Here is a 12,725-nt window from a genome sequence, read left to right as displayed (position 1 = left end):
GAGATGAGGGAAGGAGAGGAGGTGGCTGAAGGAAGCCTGAAAATCAGTTGGGTGTCATCAGCATAGCACTAGAATTTAGAGCAGAAAATGGAAATGCAGTAGGCGAGAGTTGCCAGGTATTGGTTGAATGAAGAGAACAACGATTGAATGCTGGGAATGGTGTGCAAAGTAACAGAGTGGTCCTGCAAAACGGAATCACACATTCAAAGTTTTCTGTGAAATGTTCTGAGTAATAGAAAGTGGGAAATAAAGGCAAGAAAGTAACTGCAATCCCGAACGAGAGCTGATTGAGTGAAAAGCAATCTATATGAACTTTGAAAATCGCCAAGAGGGCCAAGAGGGCCAAAGTAAAGAGGACATGAATTTTGAAAGATGCCAAGAGAGCAAAAACTAAAAGTACCAAGAGGCATTGGTGTTGTGTGTGAACTTTGAAAGAAGCCAAGAGGACAAAAATAAAAATAAAAGTACCAAGGAACATTTGTGTTGTGAAGATTGTTGATTGTCAAATTGTTCAAAAGGGATTTCGAAGTGGTCATGCAGAGGTCTATGACAAATCCTTGCAGTTTTGAAAGTCTTTGTCAGTAAAAAGGGATAAGAGTAGAAGCCTGCACTGAACTGTGGTAAAGTGAAAGTGAAGTGTGAAGGACAGAACGTGGGGAAGGGAACCCCCACAAAGAGAAAGACAGGCTCAAGCTCGGCAGAGGGAAGCCTGTGCTGAAGTGTGAAGTGAAGAGTTGGAAGTCTGTGTTGAATAGTGGCAAAGTGAAATCCAGGAGCAGACTGTGTATTTGGGGTAAGCCAGATGACGCCTAAAGAATGGATTAGACTGTCAAAAGCTTGAAGCCCAAGCCTCAACTGTTGAATTATACCGGCAAGCCAGAGTGTGCAAGACTGATAGAACTGTGCCATCCACCTATTCTTTTTTAAGAAACTCTTGAGGCCCTGTGCTTCTGAACGTGATATAGGGAGTTGTTACCCAAGTCATTCTGACATTTCTTTTATGACACTGGGCCTCATTACGAATCAGGCGTTAAGGGGTTAACAGCGCCGTAAACAACGCCGACCCTTAACGCATGATTACAAGGTCCCTTTGCGGAATGGTGATTTTAACGCCTGCTTTTTGCAGGCGTTAAAAACCATGCCGCAAAGGGACCTTGGTGCTAAGTACGGTGCCGCAATTTGCAGCACCATACTTAGCGCCTTCCCCATTCCCATTATGCCCTATGGGGCAAAAATGGGAATGGGGAAGGGCCATGGTGGAAGGGGGAATTACCACTCCGCCAACCTCGGAATGGGGTGGTAATTCCCCATTCCGCCATGGCGGAGTCGGAGAGTTACCGGCATGGACCATGGTGCTATTAGCACCATGGTCCATCCGCCAGGGTCGTAATGAGGCCCACTATCTTTCCTTTTTTGTATTCCCTTTACACATTTGTCATTTGAGAAGGAGGGCCTTTTTGTTTTGATTAGACTGACTTGGACTTATTTATTGTTTATTTTATGGTCGAGAATACTCATATTTTAGAGCTAAGGTCAGTTGGGAATTCCACCAACCCCAGTAAACTACAAAATAAAGGTTTTTGAAACTTGCATCTGTTGTGTCTGTGTCTACTGTTGATATCATGCCTTCCTCACACTCCACACCCAGTTTCTTTAGGCATCTTTCTGTGTGTTCTATGATCTTTGCTACTTCAATAGCTTTATCCATACCAATGGCTCCTTCTCTCCACAATTCCTCTCGTGTTTTATGTTTCTGCACCTTAACATTAGCTGACCTTGCAGCGCTGTAATAAATTCCAAAATAGTCACATTTTTCCTTTGTTCTGTGGTGGCAAAGTGGTATCTGGCTAAAATCGAATTCTTTTTCACTATAAAATGTGTATCTAGCTTTACTATGCTTGCTTCAAATATTTTCAAAGCTTTCCTCGCAGCATCGGTGGGTTCTGCAGTCTTCTGTATACCAAAAGCCCGTCATGAATCAAGCAATGGTATAACAAGGAATCCTTCCTGTCTGCTGTGAAATCCACCCCATGCACTCCACACCGGTATTGCAAACAATCTTCCTTCCAGTTCCGCCACTTAATTGAAGGTTCCCCAGGATCAGGCAGAAACAAGGGCGGCCCCGGAATTTTGGACATCATTCAGCGCCTATTATATTCCATTGTTAGGAGTAATCCCCTGTGCACCCTCCTGGCACCCCCACTGTTTTGCTAAGGGGATCACTCACTGCTTGCTGCCACGTCTTTCTATGTCCTCAGGCCACTCGTCACTGCCCAGGGCGTCCTAATTTCTAAGCAACTTCCTGCCTTTGAAGGGGCACTGGAATGGTCATCGGCACGCTGAGGAGTCAGCAATGGTGAATTTACGCACACCACTGAGTCCAAATCACGCCGTCCACTCGGGCTCGCTCCAGTGTGGCCTACCAGTGCTACTTCTTCCCAAGCACTTCCTGGTGTGTGCTGGGCTCAGCCCTTCCCTCTCTCTCCTTGTGGACAATGGCATCAGGCCAGTGAATTGATTTCATCCAGTCCTTCGGCTTTAAATCAGACCTGCTATGCCTCCTCAACCAATACAGATTCACGGAGGAGGCAGGCCAAATGAGAGGAACAGGTCCAAAGGTTGGTGATGCCCTACACATGCTTTAGGTGCAAATAGCCTAAAGGCATGTCCTGGGATGTAGGGTATATATGTACCGCAAACAACACTCTTCAAGTGTAGGAATGCCTATTCATATTGCATATCTGTATCTGCCGCAATACAAATGGAGGACCAATAACTGTGATCCAGTGATAGAGCTCTCCCGAGTGACTTGGTTGTGCCAATGTCCCAAACCACTTGTCAAGCTGCACAATGCCATGCCAGCCCCGGATTGTTTATTGTTCCATGTTTTATGATAGTAATTTCTTGCAAATTCCTATACAATGTGTAAAAAAGTAACACCACCTATTTGTTTTGCTAATTCTTGTGTTAATAGAAATGATTTATTTTTTGTAAATGAGCACATCTTTCACTATAAACTAACAATTCACATGTTATTCATCTCAGATTATGCTCCCCTTATACAACTCTTTCCCACTCCTTTGTAAAGCCTATTTGATTTGATTTTTCATTTATTAGACTTGTATTCCAAATCTCCTTCTCGAAGGGTGTGTCTTTTGATGTAATATGATCCATGATTAGTTTAATAAACTGGTGTGTCAAAGTGTTTATCTCCTGTTGGTGCTAGCACGCACATCCCTGGCCTGGTTTAAGTGCATAGGGTCCGCATTTGCTTTTTTAACATTACATTGGTCTTGCAAAGTCACTCAAGTTTGCACTCAAAAAGAATGCTTGCCCTCTCTAGCACATAGCTCGCTCTAGAAAATGTTGAATCAACAATGCTGCATAATATTCATGCACCTTTGGAAAAATTCATTCAAACGTATATTTCTCCCTAAAACAGTCAATCAAATGATATCAACTGATTGCGCAAACATAAATGTGAATGTCTCCGGTGATACAAAGGGCAATCCTGCTCTGTTCCTTCTTGTATGATACTCCAGGATAGCTAGGAAGGGGATAGAACAATCAACGTTACCCATCTGTAATGAAAAATGGTAGTGGACAAATGCCAAATTGAGTGGGGTCTCAGACGGACAAAGCCAAGCCCACCTAATGGATGGTGATTAATACAACTACAGCAAATCATTTGCTCAAACCACATTCTCATTGCAAGCCTCTGCAATCTTAAACAGGAGAAAAGTACAATATTTATACATTCCCAGAGCACATTTCTTCAAACTGTCAGATGCCAGCTGTTACGATTTGATTCGGAGTGTTTATGAACTGCCAATGACTAGTCGAGCAAGCAAACTAAGTGTCCCTGAAGCTACACCTAGAGCAGGAAAAGGGAGGTGTTACAGGCTTATGTGCTTTTGGACATTCAATCCCTTTATTAATTTTGCTAAGATATGTATAGCCATCAGGCGTACTTCTTTTAGTTAATGCTCATATCTATTTTTTATATTTTAAAAGCTTAACTTGCATTCATTCATATTTCAAGGGTTAAAAGGGGAAAGGGCGGTCATAAGGGAAAATAAAGCATCCTTGGAGTCTTCCTAACGGAAAATCATTGTAGGCCTTAACAGGTTTTGCTATATAACCAAGAGAGGTGTGCGTTTGTGCCACGTTGTAAGTTCTCAGTAGGGACATTCTGACTTTGGGGTTCAGGCCTCGCTTGCATGTATCTCATCTTTGTGATTTGATGCATCATATTATGAATTTGAGTTTGGGGAAATAGCTCTCTAATGGGAACATACAACAAGTGAACTTCTATGTTCTATTGTAGGCCTTCCCCTATGCTAACCCTAAAACTGCGTTGTGACTGAAGCACTTATAGGATGGTGAGACCATTAAACCAGTGGAATTGTCTTTTCATTGTCCAGTTTTTTGCATTTCTTGAAGAGCTCAATCATATAGTTCTCTTGAAGAAAAAGGCCAGAGAAAACTACATGAATGACGAAAGCAGATACGTTTTAAGAGACTTCCTGAATACAAGTGTGTTAGATGTGGCTTGAATGGTGGCCAATTGGTGATTCCAAAGCCACTGACCCAGAACTGAGACAGCATAGAAATCCAGCTGTTTCTTCGCAAAATAGAAATATACAACAGAAGGGCAGAGCCAGAAGGCAGAGCATGGTTATTGAAATAATCAATACAATATGGGAGATCAAGGTCAATGAAGTCTGAAGAATGAGGGTTTAATCATAACCCGTAAAAAAAAGGGAGGGGTGAGGCGCGCACTCCAATTCCTGGCCAATATACTACCTGAAAAAAAGAAAAAGAATAAATGGGTTGAATCCCAAAGTGTCCAATTCACTGGGTTAGATCCCAACTCTTGCAATAAATATTCACAGGGTTAGATCCCAATTGTTGCAAAAATATTCACAGGGTTAGATCCCTTATGCTGCATTGGTACTGCTGTTCTCCTCCTTCAATTATTCACAGGGCTGGATGCCTTATTCTGCATTTGGGCTGCTGTTCTCCTCCTCCTAGCGCTTTCGTGTCCCAACACTCTTTTTACATTTAATCATAACCCCTCTGACATATGGCCTCTATCCTTTTTATGTACTATGTGTACTTGTGAACCCTGATGTGTAGGTGGAGTTTGGGGTTTTTCAGGCCAAATGGTCCGCTGCTGTGTCAATGGCTGAAGCTGCTGATATGTTGTATTGTTATGCAAAGCCATGATGCACACATATTATTAATAATCAGAATTGCTTATTGGTAGTGGGTTAGAGATGTGGTTTCAAAATAAAAATGTAGTTTTGTTTAGTTTGAAATACAGAGAAATGTAGATATCTATTTCAAGCAGCTAGAAGTATGGGCTGTCACATACTAAATTTCAAATACTTTGGAAGACGAAGGACAGTTTTTCTCTGTTAGGATTCTAAAATCTTATCCTAATTACGGTTCTCACCTAGGTTTCATCCCAACTGACATTGCCTGTGAGAACCTCTAGTTTTCCCACCTCTGGCCGTTACATTCCTACTTGGTATCCTGCCAAACCAAATCATCCAAAGAGATTCTCATTAAACATCATTAAGATGAGCAAGCTATCCGTCAGCGCTCTTAAGTTCTCTTCACCTCCTGCTGTTGTAAGAACTGAGGTATAGGGGCAGGGATGTCATTTGGGGTTTTCCAGGGGTCACACCGGCAACCCCTGTGTTCTCCATTGTTACCTCTGTAATCTCCCTGGCTTTCCCTGTAAAAAATAAAAAAAAGTTTTTTTTAGCAAATGAAGCTCCTGGAGAAATGGGGGCCCCAAAACACCAGGTATGGGGGTGCCCCGGCACAGTCTTCAGCCATCAGGGTGAAGGCTGGGCCGGGGTATGCAACGTGAGCAGGAATCGCTCAGTAGGGGTTGAGCTGACTGTGACATGCGGCACCTGTCACATGCCACGTTCAGCTCCAAATCCTTCTCCTCTGGCTTCCTTGCGGCTCATATACAGGAACCAGGAAGCTCACCCAGCTTTCTGGTTCCTGTTAGTGAGCAGCACGGAGGAGCCGTGGGTGGCCTGGAGTGACGGACTGAATCTGGAAAAACAGGTAAGAAGGCTTTTAAAAAATGGATGTGTATTTTGCATGTGTGAAGTGCGTGTCAGATGTATTTATGTGCTATGAGTCAGTGAGTGGTGGGTGAATGAGGTGAAATGTGATAGTGTGTGTGTTTGAATGTTCTGGGTGGGTGGGTGTGTGTCTGTGTAGGTAATGCAGTGAGGGTGGATGTAAGAGAAGGTGAACGAGTGACTAGTGGGTAAATTAGTATAAATGTGATGGTGTGTGTTTGAATGCTCTGGGTGGGTGGGTGTGTGCCTGTGTAGGTATGCAGTGAGAGTGGGTGTAAGAGAAGGTGTATGAGTGAGTGACTGGTGGGTAAATGAGTATGAATGTGACAGTGTGTGTTTGGATGTTCTGGGGGTGTGGGTATGTGCCTCTATAGAGAATGCAATGAGAGTGGATGTAAGAGAATGTGTATGAGTGATTGACTGGTGGATGAATAAGTAGTAATGTGATCGTGTGTATTTGAATGTTCTGGGTGGATTGGTGCATTCCTGTGTGGAGAATGCAGTGCAAGTGGATGTGAGAGGTTTATGGGTGAGTGCGTGAGTAGGAATGAAAGTGTGTGTGATTGTGTAAATGTTCTGGGTGGGTGGGTGCCAGTGTAAGTGTATGTGAGAGAAGGTAAATGGTATATGGTAAGTGGCTGGTGGGTGACTGGGTATGAATGTGGTTGTGTGTATGAACATTCTGTGTGTGTGTGTATATCATGCCTGTGTAGTGAACGCAGTGTGAAGGAATGTGAGAGGAGATGTATGGGAGGGTGAAAGGGGATGCCTGCATGTGTGTGTGTGTGTGTGTGTGTGTGTGTGTGTGTGTTTGTGTGTGTGTAAGGTCCTTGGAGACTGGGGATCACTACTGCACTTTTGACACATCCTTTATTGACGTTGTATGTTTTGCGGGCATTTTCATGTGTGTCATTACTTGGCTATACTGGCATTTTGGTACAGCAAGTCGAGCCATTGCTTACTGTGCCATTTATTACAAGGGGATAGTTGCTTACATAGGAGTACTGGCACATATTTACAGAGCCTATGTGCCTAGTGCCAGTAACAATACTATAAAAAAAATCTCAAATCGAACGAAATACAAGCATATGTTGGTGGAGCCACATGTAAATGTGTGGGCACAGCCAGCATGAAAATGTTTTTTAATCTGGCATATATTGAATGGACTGGCATGACAATGCATTGAGAAATGCGCTTGTGCGATTTTGGTGACTTGCATCTATTGTACTTTTTTTCCATAAATTACCCTACACCCTACAAAACCGATTGCAAACTGTCTGGCATTCTACCCAGGACCCAGGTTTTCACAGAAAGTGTGCTGTGTAATGCACCATTTCACCATTTCAACCTATTATTTTAACCTAAGAGTCCCCCCCAAACCATTTTCTTTAGTTTCGGACTTCCTCACTATGCTCGGTCGCAATCGCATATTTGTGGCAAATATTTACACTCTCCAATAAAACAACTCACCAGCCACCACTGGTTGGTATATTTTGGGACCAGTCAACACCCCCTTCTTTCTACACTATGTGAAACATTTAAGCTTTGATGAAAAAATATATTTACTTCTTTCACTTGAAGTAGTGCATGCCCCTGCAGCGGCATAATCATCATTGACATCGCCTACACGTGGTGGTTCGGGCGGACCCGGGGTGTGGCATGACCTGTGCTTTGTTGAGGAGCTTGGGGGAGGGCCCTCAGCATAGCGCGCAGGTTTGCCCCCAAATGTTGTGCTACACCACTGATTGGGCTCTGCTCACCTTGAACGCATTGAAGTATGATGTGAATGCTTGAGAGGGGCAGCAAACTCGACCAGGACCCTGCTGTGCTGCAACACTGTTCAAGAAAATAAGCATTGGACACAGAGTCTCAGAAGTGAGACAGCCATGGAGTGACCCACCCCGACCCACTCCAAATCCTTGGAAAGGGTTTTGTGGAAGCTTCATTCATGGACCAATTATGGGGGTAGGGAGTCATTGAATAACGCACCTTGCACATAGAGCTCTGAAAATAAATCATAGATGCATTGAGCCCCTCTCTTGAGGGAAGTGCAGCAAACCCTTCCCACACCTCACCCCATTAAAAAAGTTGGAAGAAGAGTCATGTATCAAAGCCTAGGACCTTAAATTGTTATGTTCGCACATGGGTTGTGGGGGACAACATGTGGTTGCAGGTCACATAATTTAAAGATAAATGCACACAGAGACAGAGGGCCTCAGCTTCCACCTGCATAATAGGTTTCTTCTATCGTAGTGGTAGCTGACTCACAGAACATTTATAACCAGGGAATTTTGTTGATGCCAAATCCTGGTCACTGATTGAACTTTCAGGACTTGCTTGTACAGCATTTTGCTCTTGGCTAAACAGACAGCGAACGCCTTTCCAGGTCACTGCTTGTTTAACACATCAATGTCACAGATAGCAAGTACTTATGTGTCCATTGATCTGTAGATGTTTCATACACTAGCTGTAGCTTACGCAAGAGATTTTGTTTACCCTGTTACAAGTACTGCATTGTGTATGTTTTACATATAGGCACATGTTGAATCTGGAAAATGGCATTGCCCAAATGTGTGATTGTGGACAGATCTCACCTCACTCTGTGCCTCGGTTCTAATATCTGGCTAAAATGAGAGTGCCTGGAAACACTGGTATTAGACGCATCTGAAGGTCATGTGCCATCACTTCTCGTGATGTCACTTGGGGCGGGGTCAAATTACATCACTTCCTGTGATGTCATTGGATGTCAAGGGCTGTGTGATGTCACTTCCGCTACCCCAGGCATTTTGGTGCAGTGATGTCCCTGTGCAGGGGATGGAATTCATCAACTTTCTGGAAACCATCATTGAACAAATCAAACTTCAATTGTCTGTTGCGTGTTCTATAAAGGGTCCTCCGATGCACAGGAGAAGACAGGAGAAGTCAACCAGCACAACAGACTTGCAGTTAGCACTACAGGGGGAGAGCAACCAAAAAACCTTTGTTATATTAGGAAAGTAGGTAAGAAATAGAAGGCACCATCTTCTGCCCTTCTCTTTTGGGTTCGTAACAGGGCACTAAAGCTTGACATGTAGAGGTCTTGTGACCTACTTGACCGTTCACAGTCCCCTTGTGGAATCTACAAACCATTACCAAGATGTCTATCAGATCTGAGAGCTTGATGAAGGATGTGAGGGTAGCATGACCCTAATAGAAAATTGGACATTAGGTATATACTTGAATGCAGAGAAGTCAAGTTGGAAGTTCTTATTTTCCTGAATAAATATGCAGCCTTGTTCTTGGTCGTAGAGTACTTTGCACTGTGTGGCTTTATTCTACAGGATCCCTCTATATCCTATTAAGTGCACAGAATGTTAAATTTGTGGTCAATATTTCTTAGCTTTCACTAACTAACATTTCATGCCACGTTGCTCTCCTTTCTTCTTTGGCCTACTTGATTGATTAATCTCATTGAACTTGACGAGTTCAACATTCTCATGACGAGTCCAGCGGTAGCTGTGCCGGTAAAACTGGCAGGCTGCCATCGGGCTTGTGGGGATTTACCGACTCCAGACTTGCCAGAATTGCCGGGGCATTACAGCCCCGTTGATCCAGTAATTCCGGAGCCGGTATTCTGTAAATCCCAATTCCCGTGGAGTCCCAGAAGACTCCACGGGAATGGGGAAGTGGAAACACTGGCACCATGTCGTAATGGTGCCAGTGTTTCCGCTTCCGTCTGTGGCCATGTGGCGTTACGCCCGGCAGGTCAGACCTGGCAGGTGTACCACCACACGGCCAGAGAACTCATAGTTAACCGTTCCGGAAAACGGTGCCGGTACGGTTTTACCGGCACCGTTATATCCAGACCGGCTAACTTGTAATGAGGCCCATTGTCTCTAAGGAGCTCAATGTAGACTGAGAAATTCGGTCTTCTCACTATGCCTTCTCGAGTTCCGTGGTTGCCTTTGATGTAACTTTGCCCTTTTTATGGCCTGAGAATTGTTGTTATTTCCTGTGGGCCTATTGTAATCTAAGGGTTTGCTATCCCCATAGGAGTTCGTTTATTGATTTCTTTAAAACACTTTGACTACTTTACCTCTTTTATCCCAAACAGATTTCTAAGGCAGTTGTCGCTGAAGATTATGTAAATATCAGTTTGATTCATGCTTTTAGAAAACGTTGTGGGAGCCAGGTCTAAGCTATTTCCCTTTTCCAATGTTGCATTAGGTTAATACTTATTAAATGTTAGCTCTTGAATTGTGGAGCAGTTCAGATTTTCTTGCATGCATAAGAGTTGAATACTCCAGCTAACCGACAAAGTTTGTCACCCTGAACTAGTCACACGTGTTACATTGAGGATTGAAATCCCTGAATTGGTTTATACCCTTGACAGATGTTCACGTTAGGTATAGTTATCACAGCGCAGCAGACACGTGAGACACTAGCTCCCACGTTTACCTCCAGTAGAAAGGTAATCTGCGAGACTTTATGTGCTGTGAAACACATTCAAAGTGCCACGGTATATAAGTTGTTCAGCTAAATCACTTTAGTGTTCAGAGTTTGTCATAACCCTCCCACAGTGAGAGAGCACACATGAGAATTTTCCGTATGTATATGTTTGCCTTTCCCACTTAAACAATTACATTCTTTGCTTGTTTGCTAAAGTGTTCCTCTAGATGATTGTAAATGGATGGCTGTTTATGTACTGTAGTATGAAGGGCAAGAAGTGATCACATCTCTGTTTTTCTAGAACTTACTTTCAGAAGCAATTCATGTCTTTGCATCATCTGTTTCTCAACATCCCAGAATCATGACATTCATGAAGCTTTGTTCTGGAAATTGTTTTTACTGTATTAGATGGCACACCATCCATAACAAACCGTTAGGGTAAAGCAGGAACCTAGGGTGATATTTTCCCTGTGGTTTACTTTAGAAAGGAGAACCCGGGGAAACTGGAGAGCGAGGCTCAATTGGCCAAAGAGGAGAGCCAGGTACCGATGGTTTAAATGGGATGCCGGGACCACGAGGAACAAATGGAGACATGGGACATCCTGGATTACCTGGAGCAGAGGGAAGACCTGTAAGTTGTTAGTTTATACCTATGATTGTTAAGAAACAAATACATGGTTGATTTAATGCAATTCTTGGTATGCTTAAGTTTTCCAACATTTTGGTGCTTCTCTTCTGATTGCCTTCCTTGAATACCCAAGTAGGTCCATTGGGTGTTTGCTGAGATTATTTGCATTTAAAGGTACTCGAGTGTAATTAGGAGGGTGCACAGTTTTAAAGGAGGATGTGATAAGGGGCGCAGGTGTGCAAGAGAATGAGAAGGAAGGAGAATATGATCCCAGATAGTAGTGCTTCATTTGATAATAGCTTCACACATGCGCACAACCAATCCACTGCTGCAGACTTTGGTTGATCAATAATGGCAACATTTCTTAAATTACTGGTGTGAGCTGTCAGCGACAGACAGACACACACACACACACACAAACACGCGCGCACAGAGAGAGAGACAGACACGCATAGAGAGTGGCAGGCAGAGAGAGAGAGACAGGCACAGAGAGAAAGACACAGAGACAAGCAGAAGTTGTATTGCAGAGAAGAAAAGAGATAGAAAAAGCGAATTGGAGAAAGGGTGTTTAAAGGCAAAAGAAAGACAGAGAGAGAGATGAAGGAAGAGGGAGAGAGAAAGGTAAAACGATTGTGTGAGGGAGAAAGACAAACTTAAAATGATTGTGCAAAGGAGAAAGAAAGCTAGCAATATAGAAAGAAAGGAGGAGAAGGTGACAGTACTGATGGGGAGAGGAGAGAGAATAAGATGTGAAAGGGAGAGGGCAAGTGTGGGAATCAGGAGAGAAATTGTGAGAGGGAGCAGCTGGAGAGAATGAAGGAGGGGAACCGGGGAACAAGAGATGGTGAGAGGCAGAGGGACATGTGAGATAACGAGAGAGGGACATGGTGCGGATGAGACTAGAGAGTGATTTGGATGAAAGTGGGCGCTCAGTGTCTGCTCCCCAACTCCTTGCGGGTGGATGCTTGTCAGCCTCTCGCCCTTTAAGATACATCAGACTCTGCACCTTGCTTCTTTTCCACAGCAGAGGGAGCCCATCAGGGGGTTTGGGGGAATGCAGGCATCGCCTGGAATTTAACCTGCTCAGGGGGTTAAAATGGAGTGTGTCCCAATGTCCGGATCGTGATGGCAACGTGAAAACAAAACACAGAATAGGTGTACTGTCACAATTAAGAAAACTGAGGGCGGTAATTACTGACATGCGTGTGCGTGTGGGGGGGGCTCTGCCATTCAGTAGTTGTAAATACCAAATTCAGAGGTCATACAACACAAAGCTGTGATGTAGTAGCATGTTATACAGTACACAGAAACAGGGGTTCCCTCTATGCAGCCCTATACAAAACAAGCCTCTATTATTCAGTGTGAAGGCATCTTGGAGTAAGACACAGGCAACAGATTCTGAATACACAAAAATACTTTATTACTTTAAAAGTCAGGATGGAAAAATGCACATCTTGTTCTATACTATGGTGGGATTTCCCTACCAAAAGAAACGAAGGTCAAAGAGTTCAACATAGGAATCTATCTGTGTTCAACCTATACTTGCCCTCATAACTAATCTA

General features: G+C 43.6%; 1 protein-coding gene across 1 annotated transcript in view; it reads left to right on the top strand.

Annotated features, from left to right (window-relative positions):
- Positions 1-12,725, top strand: part of COL21A1 (collagen type XXI alpha 1 chain) — a 1,372,657-nt gene that overhangs the window by 1,209,478 nt on the left and 150,454 nt on the right. The window contains exon 26 of the mRNA XM_069606149.1: positions 11,020-11,166. Within this exon, the coding sequence (XP_069462250.1) occupies positions 11,020-11,166 (147 nt within the window). The remainder of the gene's footprint in view (positions 1-11,019; positions 11,167-12,725) is intronic.

The sequence above is a fragment of the Ambystoma mexicanum genome, chromosome 4p (genome assembly GCF_040938575.1).
Source record: "Ambystoma mexicanum isolate Mex_15411 chromosome 4p, UKY_AmexF1_1, whole genome shotgun sequence".
In the NCBI taxonomy this organism is placed as follows: Eukaryota; Metazoa; Chordata; class Amphibia; order Caudata; family Ambystomatidae; genus Ambystoma; species Ambystoma mexicanum.
This window is presented reverse-complemented; position numbering and strand designations above follow the sequence as displayed.